Source organism: Oryx dammah, unplaced genomic scaffold (genome assembly GCF_014754425.2).
Source record: "Oryx dammah isolate SB20612 unplaced genomic scaffold, SCBI_Odam_1.1 HiC_scaffold_21, whole genome shotgun sequence".
NCBI classification, from domain to species: domain Eukaryota; kingdom Metazoa; phylum Chordata; class Mammalia; order Artiodactyla; family Bovidae; genus Oryx; species Oryx dammah.
In genome coordinates, this window is record NW_024070205.1 from 60,851,303 (window position 1) to 60,870,357 (window position 19,055).

The following is a 19,055-nucleotide window of genomic DNA, read 5'->3' on the forward strand; positions in this document are numbered from 1 at the left end:
CTACCTGTGCTCACACCTGAGACACAGTCTAGGAATTACACCTCAGGCAAAAGTGGATGGTCTGGTCACAAAACCTGGCCTACATTTCTTAGTAGTGGTAGACATTTACTTTTATGTTAAGATTTTTCTTCTCTGGGCTAAATATTTTTAGCCTTTCCAAATACTTTCAATTCTTAATAGTTAAAAAAATTGCATATTTATAATCATTCTTTTCTGGCTATGGTCCTTTTGACTTTCTATCTCTTTAAAATTGTAATCCTTAGTATGGAACACGTTCATCCAGCTTGTTATGGTGGTGATTTTGCTGCTTCTATGGTAGGCTGGGCTTTCACAATGTTTACAAAACAAAGTTGGAAGCTCAGCATCAACAGAGGTAATGCATTTAAAAAATTAGACAGGATTTCTGTCTGTAAAGAAGCACAAAGCACAGTCAAGAAGCATGATGAACACAGTGAGAATAAAAAGGCATAAATGAAGGGTGCAGAAAAGGGCTAACTGTGGGATGAATGTGAAGGAGGCTGCTTTCTGTCCTGTTCCATGTTGATTTTCCTGTGATCCTGGCTTTTTATCCCAGCAACAGCCAGAACAACCAACTGCACAAAGATAGGATGCTGTTGAAAGGAACGTAGTGCTATCTATTGTTGAAACTGTGAACTACCTCGGGTGTGTATTTTTCTGTGTCCGACTAATTTCAAGAATGCGATTTGGGAACCACAGTATTGTAACTATTTTCTTTTACATGGCCGTAGCCATTGACAAAAGCTTAGTGATATCATCTGGGATCTTTTTTAAGACAGAGAATCAGGGTGGGAATCCTAGGATATACTTTCTATAATGCAGGAGAATTGAATTAAACTAGTTAGACCTTCTCTCATAGTCTTATTTATTATGTGATTTAGTGTCCTTATTATGTGGTTTAGTTCTTTCCTGTGAATAACTGTTTTATGCTTTTAAAATGATAGTCATTCTCTTTGATACAGAGACAGAAACAGAAGGTTTTAAAGAGTTCTGCTTTCTGAATGCTTTCCTACTGAATGACATACCATTTGCCCTAAACTTCTGGCTCTGAATTTAACTAAACAAACAAATATATTTATGTATGCACAGGTCATATATACACTTAAATCTTTTTTATATCAACTCACATTTATATTTATTCTTGGTTATTTAGCAGTCTTCTTGCACATTTTTATCTCTACTCTCAGAGAGGATCTCATAGTTTTCTTTTTAAAACTATTTTATTGTGATAAAATATGCATGCATTAAGTTTACCATATTAAATATTTTTAAATGTACAGTTCGATGATGTTAGATACTTTCATAATGGTGTACAGCCATGACTACCATCCATCTCTGTTAACTCTCTTCTGCTTGTGAAACTGAAACTCTATACCCATTAAGCAATAATATCCTTCCCTGCATTATCCCCTACCTCCTGGCTACCATAATTTTACTTTCTGCCTCTATGATTTTTAATAATCTAAGTATTTCATATAAGGAAGATCATAAAGTGTTTGCCTTTTTGTTACTTTTGTTAGGTATTCTGCTTATTTCACTTAGCATATGTCCTACAGGTTTATCCATATTTGAGCATATGCCAGAATTACCTTCCTTATAAGACTGAACCATATCCCATGACATGTATAGACCACGTTTTGCTCACCAATTCATCTGTTAATACACAGATACTATGAAGTGACTTAGCAGCAGCAGCAGCAGCATGCTTTAATTGCTATCATGCTTTAGCTGTTTTGAGTAATGTTACTATGAATATGGGTGTACAAAGATCTCTTCAAGATTCTGCTTTCAATTCTACTGGGTATATTCTCAGAAGTGAAATTGCTGAATCTACTTTTAAGTAAAAGTAATTCTACTTTTACTTTTTAGAGGAAGCTGCTTTTCACAACAGCTTTACCATTTTACATTCTTGCCAACAGTGCACAAGGATTCCATTTTCCCTACCACTGTCAACATTTTTTTCCCGTTTATTTAAAGTAGCCTTCCTAATAATATAAATGTTATCTCATTGTAATTTTGTAGAGTCAATGGTTACTGATATTGAGCACCTTTTCATGTGCTTATTGGTTACTTGTGTAGATTCTCTGACAAATATCTACTCAAGTACTTTGCCCTTTCTTAATTGAAATTTTTGTTGTTTTTGTTGAGTTTTAGGAGTTCCATATATTTTATGGATGCTGATCCCTTGCCAGGTATATGATTTGCAAATATTTTCTTTTATTCTGTGGGCTGCATTTTTAATCTGTTGATAGTGTCTTTGGTGAGCAAATTTTAAAATTTTCGATGGACTCCTATTTGTCTGTTTTTTTCTTTTGTTACCTGTGCTTTTAACATGTGAGAAATCATTGCCAAACTCAATGTTGCAAAGCCTTTTCTCTGAGTTTTCTTATTAGAATCTTATAGTTTTAGGTCTTGCATTTAAATCTTTGATCTATTTCAGTTAATTTTTATAGATGGTGTTAGGTAAGGATCCATCTACATTCCTTTTGCATGTGGCTGTCCAGTTTTCTGAGTTTCATGAATAGACTTTATTACCCCTATTGTATGGTCTTGGCTTCCTTGTCAGAAATCATTTGACCATGTAGGTGGGTTTTTATTTCTGGACTCTATTCCCTTGGTTTATACATCTGTCTTTATTCTAGGGCCATATTATTTGATTACTGTGGCTTTGTTGTATGTTTGATATAAAAAGTATACATCTTCCAGTTTGGTCCTTTTTCCAGATTGTTTTGATTATTTTTGAGTCCCTTAAGATTGCGTATGGACTTAGAGTATTTCCTACTTTTGTAAAAAATGTCACTGAGATTTTGACAAAGATTCTATTAAATTTGTAGATTTCTTTGGGTAGTATTGTCATTCAACAATTTTAAACCTTCTAATCCGTGATTGGGTGTGTTTCCATTCCTTTATGTCATCTTTAATTTCTTTCAATAAAGTTTTATAATTTTTGGCATGTCTTTTATCTCCTTGATTAATTCCTAAAGATTCTTTTTGATGCTATCATAAATAATTGTTTTCATAATTTTCTTTCCAGATTTTTCATTGTTAGTGTATAGATATACTATGGACTTTTGTTTGCCATGCCTGCTGTTCAGTTGTGTCTGACTCTTTTGGAACCCCATGTACTGAACTGAACTGTACTGTAGCCTACCAGGCTCCTCTGTCCATGGAATTTTCCAGACAAGAATTCTGGAGTGGGTTCCCATTTCCTCCTCCAGAGGATCTTCCTGAACCAGGGACTGAACCCATGTCTCATGCATCTCCTACACTGGCAACAGATTCTTTACCACTGAGCCACCTGGAAAGCCCACTGATTTTTGTTTATTGACTTTGTATTGTATTTTGCAGCATTGCTTAATTTATTAGCTCTAAATGTGTTTTTTTTGTGTGTGTGTGTGGAATCTTTAGGGTTTTCTACATAAAAGATCATCTATAATTTTCCTTTTTGATTTGGGAGTCTTTTATTTTTCTTTCATGTCTAATAGCTCTGGCTAGAACTTGCAGTACTGTATTGATTGAATAGAAATGATGACAGCAGGAATCCTTGTGTTGTTCCTGATCCTTGAGAAAAAGCGTTAAGTCTTCAACCACTGAGTGTGATATTTGCTGAAGGTTTTTCATATATGAATTTTATTATTTTCCTTCTATTCCAGTTCATTTATTTATTTTTTTGAAAGGGTGTGACTTTTATCAAATTGTTTTCCTGTATCAGTTGGGATGATTATGTGGTTTAATTTTTCCTCATTCTGTTAATGTGGTGTGTTGATTGATCAATTTATGTGTGTTGAAACATCTTTGCATTTCAGGAATAAGTCCCACTTGATCATGGTATATAATCATCCCAATTATATTGCTGAATTTCATCTGCTAGTACTTTGTTGAGGATATTTTCATCAATTCATGAGATACATTGTTCTGTAGTTGTCTTTTCTTTTGCCTTTTTCTGGCTTTGGCATCAGGGAAATATTGGCTTCAGAGACTGAGTTAGGAAGGGTTCCCTCCTCTTCAAATATTTGGAAAAGTTTGAGAAGAATTGGTATTGGTTTTTATTTAGTTTGATATACTTTACCAAATAACTCATTAAGTCCAGGACTTTTCTTTGTTGCAAGATTTTGATTACTGATTCAATTTCATTACTAATACAGGTCTATTCAGATGCTTTATATCTTTGTGATTTAGTCTTGGTAAGTTTTGTCTTTCTAGGAATTTGTCCTTTTCATTGAGATTATCCAGTGTGTTGGTGCACAACATTATGAAGATGTTTAATATCACTTAACTGTACATTTAAAAATGGTTAATTTGCTAAATTTTATGCTATATATATTTTACCACAGTAAAATTGCTTTAAGGAAAGCTATAGGATCCTCTGTAAATAGAGATTTAAAAATGTGAATGATAAAAAAGGATAAATATAAATGTGAGTTGAATATAAAAAAGATTTAAGTACATATGTAACCTATGCATATATAAATATCTGACTGATTACAAAAAGGGTAAGAAGAGAAAAATAAAAGGATAGAGTACTGGCTTTTAAATTCTTCTTAAAGTCCTTTTGATCTCTGAGGGGAGTACTTGCAGTAGTGCTGATGGTTGAACAATGGGCATTGTCCTTTTTGTCTGCAACTCTGTGATAAGAAGCAACAATCAGCAATCAGAGCACAGATTCCCAGTATTTGGACAAAAGGGTCTTTTTGCCCACTCTGGTTCCTGCAGGCTGTGTGCACTCTGTTCCAGAAACATGTGCACAGCTTCCTTTCAAGGAGCAGGGGTGGGAGATGGGTACTTCTACTGTGCAAAGAGCTGAAATTGATCAAAATTAACTGCAATTTACCATTCAACCCTTCCCTTGGAAGTTGCAAGCCTTCAATAGACTCCAGAGTTCCAAGGTAGTTATATTAGGTTCCGCCAGTGCAAACTGTTGTCTTGGTGGGAAAACAGATTCCTGGTTCTTCTTACGCTGCCATCTTCCCAGAAACCTATAAATCTCTTATTATATTAGCAGGTTTATTGAATTGTGACTTATATATCATAAATTTAACCATTTTAAGTCTACAGTTTGTTGAATATCAGCAAACTTATTGTTGAACAAGCATAACTATAATCTAGTCATAAAATATTTCTATCACTTCAGAAAAGTTCCCATGTACCCATTTTCAGTTAATTCACACTTCAACTTATAGCCTCAAGTAACTCATTATCTAGTTCCTGACACAATTTTGCCTATCTAAAATATTTTATTTAAATGAAATCATACAATATTTAGGTTTTTGTATCTGACTCCTTTCTCTTAGCACTGTATTTTTGAGATTCATCCATGTTTTTATTTATCTCAGTAGTTAATTCCTTTTAATTGTTGAGTAAGATACCATTTACTATGTTTTTTTTTAATCCATTGAATTGTTGTGCATATAAATGATTTCCAGTGTTTATCCATTTTGAATAACACTATCATGAACACATGGGTACAAGTCTTCATATGGACATGTTTTTATGTCTCTTAGAGTACAGTGAGTATATGGTGAGTGTGTTTTGAACTTTTTCACAAACTTTTCAGTTATTTACCATCATGGCTATACTATTTTGCATTTCTACCTACAATTTTTGGGAGATCCAGTTTCTCTATGACCTCAGCAGCATTTGGCATTGACCATGTATCATTATGGATTTCCCTGGAGGCTCAGACAGTAAAGAATCTGCCTGCAATGCAGATAGACCTGGGTTCCATCCCTGTGTTGGGAAGATATTCTGGAGAAGGGAATGGCTACCAGTATTCTTGCCTGGAGAATCCCCATTGACAGAGGAACCTGGCAGGCTACAGTATATGGGGTTGCAAAGAGTCAGGCATGACTGAGTGACTTTCAATATATCATTATAGTCACTTTATGTGTGTGAAATAGTAGTATCTCATTGTAGTTTTTAATTTGCCTTTTATTTGTACTGACGAATGCTTTTGAGTACCTTTTCATGTTTTTATTTACTATTCCTGTGTTTTCTTTGTTAAAGTGTTTTTTATGTCTTTTGCCCATGTTTTAATTGAGTTGCTTATCTTACTGAGTTAAAAAATTTCTTTATATACTTGAGATACAAATTGTAAATATTTTCTCCCATTTTGTGAATTATATTTAAATTTTTCTTAATGGTATGTTTTTAAATCCAAGAGCTTGTAATTATGATGAAGTGTAATTTACCAAAGTTAATATTTTTTGTTGGATCATAGCTTTTTGCATTTTATATAAGAAATTTTTCTTGACCCAGTGCAACAAAGATTTTATCTTGTATTATCATACAAAATTTTGTATTACTAGCTTTCACATTAGGTCTATGATTAGCTTCTTTCTTCTTTATTTCATTTTTATTTTTTGAAACATGGATATTCAAATGTTCCTTTAACATACTTTTAAAAATGATTATTACCTTTCCTTATTAAACTACCCAGGTGTATAGGCAAAAAAATCAACTGACCCAATGGCTAACATTATACTCATATTCACATAGTTCAGTTCAGTTACTCATTTGCATCCGACTCTTTGCGACCCATGAACTGCAGCATGCCAGGCCTCCCTGTCCATCACCAACTCCTGGAGCCTACACAAACTCATGTCCATTGAGTCAGTGATGCCATCCAAACATCTCATCCTCTGTCGTCCCCTTCTCCTCCTGCCCTCAATCTTTCCCAGCATCAGGGTCTTTTCAAATGAGTCAGCTCTTCACATCAGGTGGCCAAAGTATTGGAGTTTCAGCTTCAATACCAGTCCTTCCAATGAACACCCAGGACTGATTTCCTTTAGGATGGACTGATTGGATCTCCTTGCAGTCCAAGGGACTCTGAACAGTCTTCTCCAATACCATAGTTCAAAAGCATCACCTTTCCTTGATATTATACAAAAGTCATTGAAAAAAAAAAAGGAAAAAAAGGTAAATCTGAGTTCTCCAAAATTCAAAATTTTGGCATCAAAATACACTGTTAAGAGAAAAGACAACTCACAAAATGTGAGAAAATAATACAAACCAATATCTGATCGGGGATTAGTATCTAGAATATATAAAGAACTACAGCTCAACAACAAAAACCAGATAATTTAATTTAAAAAAGGACAAAGGATTTGAATAGGCATTTTTGAAAGAAAATATACATATAGCCAATAAACACTTGAAAAGATACTCAATATCATTGCTTATTAGGGGAAGCAAACCAAAGCCACAATGAGATACCACTTTATACTCATTTGGATGCCCCATCTCAAAATATGTAAAATAACAAGTTTGGCAAGGCTACAGAGAAATTGGTACAGTTATGCATTGCTGGTGTGTCTGTAAAATTGTACAGTCATTGTGGAAAATAGTTTGATGCTTCCTAAAATGTTAAACACAGAATTACTATATAATCTAGCAATTTCTCCCCTTAGGTAAATACTCCTAAGAATTAAAAGCAGTAACTTAAGCAGATATATGTATACCAGTGTTCATGTAACAATAGTCACAATACTCAAAAGGCAGAAAAAACCTAAGTGTCCATCAAAAGATAAGTATATAAGAAGAATGTGATATATACACACAATTGAATATTATTCATCCATAAAAGTGAATGAAATGCTAATATACATTATAATATGGTTCCCAGGGACAGAGGAGCCTGGTGGGCTCTATAGTCCATGGGGTCACAAAGAGTCAAACACAACTTAGTGACTGAGCATGCACAATATAGTTAAACTTTGAAAACATTATACTAAGCAGAATAAGTCAGACATGAAAAAAATGTATTACATAACTGCATTTATATGAGTTACCTAGAATAGGCAAATTCGTACACATACACAGGGCTTCCCAGGTGGCGCTACTGGTAAAACAAACAAACAAACAAAAAAAAAGAAAACAGAAAAAAACCCTTCTGCCAATGCAGGAGACACCAGAGATGTGAGTTCAATCCCTGGGTTGGGAAGATCCCCTGAAGGAAGACATGGCAACCCACTCCAGTATTCTTGCCTGGAAAATCCTATGGACAGTGAAGCCTGGCAGGCTGCAGTCCAGAGGGCTATAAAGCGTCGGACATGATTGAGCACACACGTGATATACACATCAAAAGTAAAGTGGTCATTAACAGAGGCTGTGGAAGGGGAATGAAAAGTTGTTTAATGGGTACAGAGTTTCTGTTTAGGATAATTAAAAAGTTTTAGAAATGAATAGCAGAATGGTTACACAACATTCTAAATGTACTTAATGCCTCTCAAACATACTCTAAAAATGGCTAAAATGGTAAACTTTGTTATTTATATATTACCACATAAGAAAGTCAATTAATCATACTAAGTTCTCTCTCCTAGTCCATTTATCCTTTTGTCTCTTCTTATGCCATGTTGCTTTGATTACTGTAGCTTTAGTCTTAATATCAAGACCAACTTCAATATTTATCTACATAATTTACCCACATATTTGCCACTTGTGTTTTTTCCTACCTTCACATGATTCAATATGCTCTCTTTATCATTTCCTTTTAGCTTGAGAGATTGTTTTATTATTTTCAGTATCCAGTATTTCTAGGTTTTGTAGGGCTAAATTGCTAACAATGAATTTTCTTAGTTTTTTAAAAAAAATATTGGAGAATATCTTTATTTTATCTTATTTTTGATGAGTAGTTTTTTTCTAGATAGAGAATTCTTGGTACTAATTTTTTTCTTTTCTTTAGGACTTTAAATATGTCATTTTACTACATTTTGGCATCCATTGTTTCTGTAAGCCTTTAGTTGTATTTTCCTTTGGCTGTGTATGAATCATTTTTCTCTTGCTGCTTTTAAGATTTCGTCTTTGTCCTTCTCAGGTTTGATTGTGCTGTGTTGAGGTCTGAATCATTGTGTGTATCCTGCTTGGATTCATTATGTTTTATGGAACTGGAGATAAGTGTTTTACATGGAATTTGAAATTTGAGCCAATATTTCTTCAAATCTTTTTTCTCCTTTCTGTGTCTTTTCTCTCTTTTGTGATTCATTCCTATTGCACATATGTTGGTCCATGGTATATTTGACATTTTCTCTCAGGTCTCTGAGGCTCTTTTCACTTTTGTTCATTTTTTTTCTTTGTTATTTGGATTGGATAAGTCATATTGGTGTATCTTTAAGTTCTGTTTGTTGCTTTATATCAAGTTTACTGATTCTTGTGTTAATATTTATTTGTTCTGCTGGGTATTAGTTGCAGCATGTAGGATCTTCAATCTCTTTTGCAGCACATGGGATCATTAGTTGTGACATGCAAGCTCTCAGTTGTGGCATGTGGGATTTAGTCCCCTGACCAAGAATCAAACCCAGGCCCCCTGCATTGGAAGCATAGAGTCTTACCCACTGGAGGACCATGGAAGTTTTTTTTCTTCTTTTTCTTCTGATTTTTTTCTTCTTTTATTTCAAATCTGCCATTGAGCCCTCTTTAGAGAACTTTCCATTTCAGTTATAGTTCAGTTATTCATCTGGGTTTTGGTGTTTTTATGCATTCTGTTTGTCTATTGAAATTCCCTTTTATTGAAACATAATTATCATATTTTCATTTAATTTTTAGAACATATTTGTAATAGTTGCTTTGGCCCTTACAGGGAGACATTATTATGTTCTTATTATAAATGAGGAAAGGTGCAGAGCATCCGACTGAAACTGGCTATAATCATACAGTTACCAAAGTCCCAAAGCTGGGATATAGTCCCCAACTGATAGATGTAGTCACAATATTATATTTTCCTTCCTTAAAAGAGAGTCTACATACAAATAACGTTCTTTGCTATTTTGATTAATGAGCGTATGACCATTTTCTTAGAATCCTACTTTCAGCACATAAAAGTGGGTTTAAGTCATCTCATGCCCAGGATTTCCAAATAATTATTCTTAGAGTGGTATCAAACTATCTAAACTTCAGGTCTTTGAACATTCTCATGTAAATGTCAAACAAGCACTATTTATTTATACTGTGAAGTCAGACAAGATTGTTGTTAGAGATTGTCATAGAAAGTAATCAAATTTAAATATTTGAAAGAGCCTATGTGTGTATGTATGTGTGTGATTGTGTATATTGCCAAGGAAATTTTCATGCAATGCAAATCATTTTCTACATTCTTTGACATGGGACTGAAATATCTCTGTTTCGATCATCCCTCAAAACCCTAAGACAGTGTTTTGCTATCTTATAAAGTAGTCTGAAGGTCAGTTTTGATTGTTCTAACTCTGAAATCTTTTGTGTTCCTGAGAGCATGCAGAGTTTTAGATGTAATCACTAATATTCTCTAAAAATATTATGTTGCCATGGATTACCAGTCTCTCTGAGAGTACTGTAGATGAGACAGTTCATGAGTTTTTGAAGTTCCACTAAGAAAAATTGGATTTAGAGCCCTAAATTAAATTCACTGAAAGTTCAGATATGCTGTCAGTATTAAACCAACCAAAATGACTGTATTAAAATGTGGCAGGTCTTTGAATTAAAAAATATAAGGTGCTATTTGGAAATAATTCTCTTTTTGTGTGTCATTTTGAGATTGTTAATACTCTTGTCTTATATCTAAATCGGCATACAGACAGTTGGAATTTTAACATACCAGTGTGGAAAGTGATAGTGAAAGTCACTCAGTTGTGTCCAACTCTTTACAGTCCATGGAATTCTCCAGGCCAGAATACTGGAGTGAGTAGATGTTCCTTTCTCCAGGGGATCTTCCCAACCCAGGAATCAAACAGGGGTCTTCTGCATTGCAGGCATATTCTTTACCAGCTGAGCTACCAGGGAAGCCCAACATAACAATGAACCGCTCCCCCCTACCCCCAAAAAATAAGATAAAAGAGGAAGAATGAGAATGTATCTAGGTTGAATATTTTTCCTCAAAAATATGACATCAATATTATTTACTGTAGGTCTGGAGACATTGTCTTTAGGGAACCTATGTATAAGATATGGAATTTTACACATTTCAAATTCAGTGGTCTTGATATACTTTCTTAAAATTTTATTATTCGTCTATAGCATGGCTTTAAAGTGGAGTGTATGAGTACCAATGAATTAGTAATAGCTCTTTGAGAGTCTGGTGTGTAGGATGACTTAACATTGCTACTCTATCCTTCTAACTGTACTCAGTCCCCCAAGATTTGGTATGGTCCGTGTCAGCCGGGCCCCTTGCTCCATGACTTTCAGTTGGCTTCAGCTACAAGTAGGAACTTTCCAATCATCTGGAAGAGGACTGGGAGAAAGGGAAGTCAGAATATTTAACCCCTAGCCTCCTGACTCAATGTAGGAGTGGCCTTGAGCTGGCACTGCCTTTCAGCGAGTGGTCAAATGATGTTCTTCTCACATCCCTCTGTGTCCTGAGAGCTGTGCCCCTTTGAGCTAGGTATAAGAGTAGGAAAAGCTGACATAGCAGGCTTGAATGATTATCTTCAGAAAGATTTGCTTACAAAGTTGGCATTTGGTGGCCATCTGGGAACCTGGATATTTTTAGCATTTCCCACCATCCTCAGAATTGTGGAGTGGCTCACTGTCCCCTAAATTTTGCATAAATGACATGGTTTTTGCTTAACACCTGCTTTCCTTCTGGGAATCTGAAATTATGGTATGTGGGAGATAGAGTCTGCCTATCATGAATGGTTTCCAGTATGAACTCTGGGCGCTGAGTTTCTAATCAACTTCCCTAGTTGGCAACATTTCATGTGTGTGTTCATGTCTTGCTGGGGGAATTAAACACATCCTGTGCGATAGGAAGCTTGTGCTTGGCTTCCCCCAGACTTCCCCTGTGTGCCTTTACCCTATGTTGGTTGTACTCTGAATGCTTCCTCTGTAATAAATCTTACCCAAGGGTAGACTTATGATGAGTGAATGAGTTTCTAGTGAATCACTGAAGCTGGGGTTGGTCTTGGCCCATGACATAAAGAGTGAAAGAGCTTTGCTATTACTTCCCAGAGTACTGCTCCATGCCTTTTAATTTCTTTACCCTCTGCCCCCCCCCCTTTTGAAAATAGTTTTACATCTTTATTAAATCATATGAGTGCACTCTTGTCTTCTGAAACATTGACTATCACCTAGTGACTGTAGATATTTCATATAAAAATATTGCTAATTATTTGATTCATGATTTTGTTTTTTCAATAGAAAAGTAATGGTTTTAAAAAGAAGTTAACAGCAACCTGTGCCTTTGTCATCTTCTTTAATGAGAAAATCTGATTAGATTATGCTTCCGGGTTATGTATCTTAAACCAGAAAGGGATAAATAAACTGGTGGTTGATTGCCCTTGAAATATAGCTAGATATTGTTTTTCTCTTTCACCTTTATATATGTTGGAGAAAAGTGCAGACTTACTGTTCAAAATAGACTAAGAAAAAATACACAGTGATAAGAAACAATATATTTATGTACTATAAAGATATCACTAAAATCATGAGATGAATGCTGTTACGTTCCTAATGGAAGCAATCATATAATCTCTAACAATCACAGCACTTTAAAATTGAAGTATAGTTGTTACAATGTTGTGTTAGTTTCAGGTGTACAACAAAATGATTCAGTTATATATATGTGTGGGTGTTTATTATTTTTCAGATTTTTCCCATTATAGATTATTACAAGATACTGAATATAGTTCCCTGTGCTAAGCAATAGGTCCTTGTTATCTGTTTTGTATATAGTAGTATGTATCTTTTAATCCCAAATTCATAATTTATCCCTTAATGCCCCACTGCCCCCTGCTTTCCCCTTTGGTAACCATAAGCTATTTTCTATGTTACAATCCCAGCATTTTTAACAGGTGTTAAAAGTAGTCATGGCACCTCTAACAGGTACTTTGTGTGTTCATGTAGTACATTTAAATTGTTTCTTGCTAAGTTTAGACTAACATCCTTAGCATCCATAGCTATTTGTATCACTAACTTTTATTCTTTCACACTGTGCTCTGTGGAACTAGATGAGGCATTGTGCTTAATGGAATGGAAAGCTTTCTCTTAAAAGTCTAAAAATTATATGACTTAAATTTCAAGCTTCAACATAATTTATGTCAACTTTTAAATTAATTAAGTAGAAAATAAATATGCATCTTTGGATGATTTCTCAAAAAAAAACTCAAAGAAAGAGTAAGACAAATACTGTATGTTTCCATTTATATGTGGAATCTTAAAAAATGAACAAATAAAGCAGATACAGACTAACAGACACAGAATAAACAAGTGGTTGCCAAAGGAGTAGGGTGGGGGTAAGGGTAAGGGACTGGGTGAAGTAGATGAAGGGGATTAAGTACAAACTTCTTATTACAAAATAAGTCACAGGGATGTAATGTACAACACAGGGGATATAGTTAATAATACGATAATAACTCTGTATGGTACATAATCTAAACAAGCATAAAATCACTGTGTTATACATCTGAAATGAATATGTCAACGATCCTTCAATAAAAGTAAGAGCTTAATGTAAACTTTTGTCCCCAACCATATTTATGTCAGCTGTGTTGACCTACAAATGTGTTTTATATTTATAGATAGAAAGCTTTGTTTTAAAGAACACATGATGTATGCCCTTTGTTTATTAATGTCATGGTAAACCACGTGTCTTCTTGATAAAGTAATCTTGAATCAGTAAGACCTCTTTGCTGGGTATCTTACTTCAGTTTACTTGTGCCATTATTGATTGCCTTTGCTAATACATGCTCTCTTCATTGTAATTTAGCTCCATCCCAGCAACCTCCACCCAGAGGACAAGTTCAAAGTTCTTCTGCTATCAATCTTTCCTGGAGTCCACCTGATTCTCCAAATGCCCACCAGCTTACTTACAGTTTATTCAGGGACGATTTTGAAATCTACACAGTTGAAGATCAATACCCATACAGTGAGTTTCAAGGTTTGGTGTTGGAAAGATAAAATATTCTGAGAATTGATACATTAGTTAAGTTCCTTGACACTGAGGAGAAATGCTGTTGTTTAGCTGTTGTTTCAAGCAGAGAGAGAATCACAGATCTCACTAGTAGTCAAAGAAAGCTAGTGAAAATGAGATGCTTATTATTTGATAAGTCATGAATGCTTATCAAAGCCTCAAAGATGAAAAAAAAAACCCTTTACAGCATTGATGAGGATATGGAGAAGCTAGAACTTATATAACCTGCTGGGTTATCTGTGTGAGTTCGCTGGTATGACTTTTCATGTGGGACAACTTGTTAAAATATATAAGAATCCTTATTCTTTTGTAAACCATTTGACTCAGCAAACCTACTTTAGAAAATTTATTTCAAATGAAATCAAAAGTGGACAGCAAATCACAAAATACTTCCAAAGATCCACTATTTGTAGTAGCAAAATATTGGAAAAAGTCAGACATTCAGAAAACTTTCAATAAATTATGGTACATGGCATGATAGAATCTGGTACATTATTAAGTAAATTGTAGAATATGGTTACCTATAAAATGCTGTCTTAGTTTACTTATCAGCGTATAAAGAAAATGTCCATGACACACTGTTTAAGGTATTGGGTTAAGATCTTATAGAAAAAAACTAAATGAACCTTTTAGCCAACCCAATAGGTTAATTCAGTAATAAAATCAAATATCAATTATACCTTTCAATCTAGAGGCAGAGGCATGTTTTCCAGAGTAACATATTGTGATCTATTGATAAGCAAAAGATATGAAAAATAACCTATCAATTATATACATTTAATTAAAAACATAAAGTACAACAAACTGATGTGTAGTTTTCTCTGTGTATAAGGACTGTAGAAAATTTATCAAATATTTCTCTTATAAGCATGTCAAATTTTAAATTCTCAGGTTGAAAAGTGAACTTCTCTAAAAGGGAAAAGAGAGTGTTAACATGAAAGCAAATAGCTTAAATTTATGCATACATTGCCATTTTCACAGAGGTAGAACCCAGCAACTCTGAAATGAAATTGAGAGGGGAAGGATATGAACAAACCATGAAGATGATCTTTGTACCTGTAACTTGTATGAATTTTAAACGATCTTGTGGAAATCAAACTATGAGACCCATTATCTTTAAAAAATTATATTCAGATATTTTAGATACTGTTTCCCTAAAAGCAGAATGAAGACTTAGAAATTTTTACATTCATCTAACTCTGTCTTCTCTGATGTTTGCTTCCATTATGTATAGCTACAAGCTATTTTAGGAAACTAGTTTTAAGTAATACTGAAACATTTATTCAAATTCAGGTTTCTATTTCATTCTCTTTATATAAGACCGAACTTTCCAAATTCTTGTTTAACATGCATAATTAGTTAGAAAAGTGTATAGAAACACTGAAGTTCCATAATCTTCCTCAAAATGATTAGTAAGCTGCCTTGTTTTGACATATAGATTGGCATTACAACTTTTACATAGCATACCTTTTTATTTTATATATATTGCCGTAGGTTGCACTTTGCACCCAGTTCGGTATGACTTACATTATTACACCCAGTCCTTTGTGTTATCTCTAAGTGTAGCTTCAGTACTTCAAGTCTTCTTTGAAGTTAATGGAAATTCTGAAATTCACGATGCAGATTGCAAACGGAAATGAACATCTGTCTACATCTGCCATGTTGGCAAAGCATCCTAAAAACCTGCTACTAGGATGTTATTTTCTTCCAAATATCAGCATGATCCAGGTGTCCTGAAACTTACGCTTTTGTGATAGGAGAAGAGAGGGTTATACTAATATTGAAAGTGATTTAGAAGATGACAGTACCACTGGTTGGATTAATTCTACAGCTGTGAATTAGGGTCACTCTGTTTTCCATATATCAATATTTTATAGAACACGGCATGTGAACACCACACTCTGGCTCTTTTACTTGATTGCACTAATATAGAATCTAAGTAACAGTTTTGTTTTTTTTTTCATATAATGTGTGCTTATTGACTAATCAGACATTTATATAATCCCATTAAACAAGGTATTATTTCTTAAATCCTTATCTTTCATTAAAAAATGCTGCTTCTGGCATTTCTTGACAATGACTGTAATTAATGATGTGAAAATTATCTGCCTGATGGCATTTGAACAGTAAGAACAATTGGCTAATGTTGTCAGAACATTGTATCATTCTAATAATACCCTCATGTTTATTACTCCATTTCCAGTGTGTGGATAGCACGTGTAATATGAAGAGGAAACAGTACTTATATTCAGTCGGATGAACACAAATCTTTGGGTTAAATAAAGGCATTTGGAATTATAGGTGGAGAATCACTGAACTTTTCAAAGAAAATTAATAGTGTCGTCTTCCAAGCAAGTTTGACCATTTGGTTGAGACTATTATAGAATTCCTTGTTAGAATAAAACTTTCCCTATCTGGCCTGATGCACTGTGGGATTCTCCAGAGTGGTAGTTGCCACGCTAAAATCATAACACACTGATATTTTCATCTTTAGAACTTGGAAATTATTTGTTGTTAATAATACCTGCTAGTAAAGATGGAATCATTTTAAAGTTTATAAATAAATTTTTTAAAGGAAGTTAAGGTATAGTCAGTGATTTCCCTAAGTAACATTTCACTGGTTTTTGCATCCTCATTAGTTTTCAAGAGTAGAAGAGAAAGATGTAGGGCTAAAGTTAGTACATTGGGAATTGTACATAATCAGCACTTTTAATATTATTTCTCTCCCCTGCAGCATCAGTCAGGGTTGCCCACTGGTATTTTATGTGCCATAGCGGTGAAGGGAGGGCTTCCCAGGTGGTGCTAGTGGTAAAGAACCCACCTGCCGATGCAGGACACGTAAGAGACATGGGTTCGATCCCTGGGTCGGGAAGATTCCCTGGAGGAGGGCATGGCAACCCACTCCAGTATTCTTGCTTGGAGAATCCCATGGAGAAAGGAGCCTGGTGGGCTACAGTCCATGGGGTTGCAAAGAATCAGACATGACTGAAGCAACTTTGCATGCAGGGGTGAAGAGAGCATGCTCATAGTACATAGCATGCTTTTGATTGTACTGAAGTTTTAGGTGGCGATTATTAAATCATTTTTTCCTACTTGAGTTTCAAACTAAAGGCGAACTAGACATAAGAATTCCATCTATAAGATGGAAATAGAAAATAAAAGTCTTCTTCATTACTAAGAGAAGCCAGATTGGAGAATATAACTTTGTCCTACAGGAAGACAGATTAGAAAAGAAAAAAAAAAATCAATGAGTTGATTGAGTATACTTTGCTTTTTTTTCTCTCCCCAATTCACAATCAATTAAATCTTTCTTCCTTCAGGATACCATGAGTGGGGCGAATAGTCCTTAATTGTTACTCTAGGGAAATGTTTCCACAGGGAAACTAGAGGAAGATTATTTCTGCATGTGACCGTTGCTTACATCACTAGGGACATTAACATAGTTTGGATGGAGAGTTTTAGACAACACTGTATCTTAGTGAACTCTAGGATTTCATTTCTACCTTTATTGTCTTTATCATTTATTATTCCACACTATATCAAGGGGATCAGTGTAATAAGTAGAAAGAGAGTTCAGTTACCCATGAGAGAAATCAACCAACCAACCAACCAACCAACCAACCAAACAAACCCAGAAAATATAAGCAGGGAATAAGGTTGAAAACAGAATAGAAGATGAAAATCAAGGGTTTTTATTATAAGGCTTTTTAATACTACTTCCTAGAAAAAAATAGTTCATATATATATGAAGACTTATTCATTCAATTATATCTGCTTACTGCATACCAGCAATAGTATCAACCACTAGAAATACAAGGCTGGAAAGAATAGCTCACATTATTTAAAAGAGACATAGATAAATAAACCAAAATTACAATGTAGTGTATTAAATATTGAACTAGAATTGACTCAAAAGAGTATTAAATCTTTTTAGAATATTTCTAAGTATCTTATAAGTGGAGAATATATAAGTATATATATAAGTATACTTTAAGTATCTTATAGAATATATAAGTATCTTATAAGTGGAAGAGGAGTAAAAAGCAACCATGCTTGTAAGGGCAAAGACAGTGATTGAAAACCACTGTAAATTTCTGAAAAGCAGGTGACATGAGCTGAATTATGCCAATACTGCAGTAGAGGAAGAATTAGTCTCATGGAAGAAATTGTATGTGACAAGGCATGAAGGTGGGTGAAAAAATAGGGTTAATTCAGGAAACTTGCAGAATTCCATGTAGCTCTAGTGCGTGGTGTCACTCATGGGGGTGGGATCAGTCAAGATCGTGACCCAGTGCATCTCTAAAGAGAAATTGCTGATGATTTTGTACAGTAGTTTGTCTAAACACCTGACTTTGATTTGAATGTGTGTAAGTTTTTATTATAAATGTAGTATATCCAGTTAAGAAAATTTAAAAGAGCGAAAATTAAAGCCTCTCAATTCCAGCATTTTGATGTAAAAACTAATTTCATTTTGGAAAATTTCTGGGAAGGAAAATATGTACTCCAGTTTATTTTTCATAACAAGCCTATGCACTATTACATTTCCTATTTTTTTTTCTCATGTTGCTGTTTGGTCTTCATCACGTTTGCTTAAAATAACTATATAACATCCTATTAATGTAATAGTAGAATAATGTAACTCATGAAAAAATTCTACTTTAAACATTTCCTATTATAAATAGCAAATGCATCATTTTATAGGCTTCCCAAGGAAATGTTTCCTAGGAATCTGGCTAACAGTCGTGTCTCATAAAACATTTCTTACTGTATACTTGAGCAAGTTATTAAGTTGTTCCCTCTCAGTTTCAAAGCTGTTCTTCATTGCCTGCTTTGTGGTAGTGGAACTGGAACCTATAAACATTTCTCCTTTCCTCACTGGGATGATGTTGAATTCTATCAGTAGAGGCTGTAGGAAGGCACCCCGAGGAAACTGGAGGTTTCCTTTCATGGTTGTGGTGTGCATTACTCTCAGAAGGTGATGTTCAGCCATACACAGCAGTACCCCTGGGCGGCTTCCCCTGAGGACCCCAAAGGGCAACTTCCCTACATGCTGGCCTCAGAAGAATGAGTTCTACAAGGTAAACTCAGGAAGATAGCACATGGCAGTTCCAGTAAATTGTGCTGATGCTCACGTGGCACCTTCCCCTACCACTGTAGATGG

The 19,055-nt window shown here is 34.6% G+C and overlaps 1 protein-coding gene across 1 annotated transcript in view; it reads left to right on the forward strand.

Annotated features, from left to right (window-relative positions):
- Positions 1-19,055, forward strand: part of USH2A (usherin) — a 922,740-nt gene that overhangs the window by 216,262 nt on the left and 687,423 nt on the right. Inside the window, exon 15 of the mRNA XM_040262869.1 lies at positions 13,691-13,849. Within this exon, the coding sequence (XP_040118803.1) occupies positions 13,691-13,849 (159 nt within the window). The remainder of the gene's footprint in view (positions 1-13,690; positions 13,850-19,055) is intronic.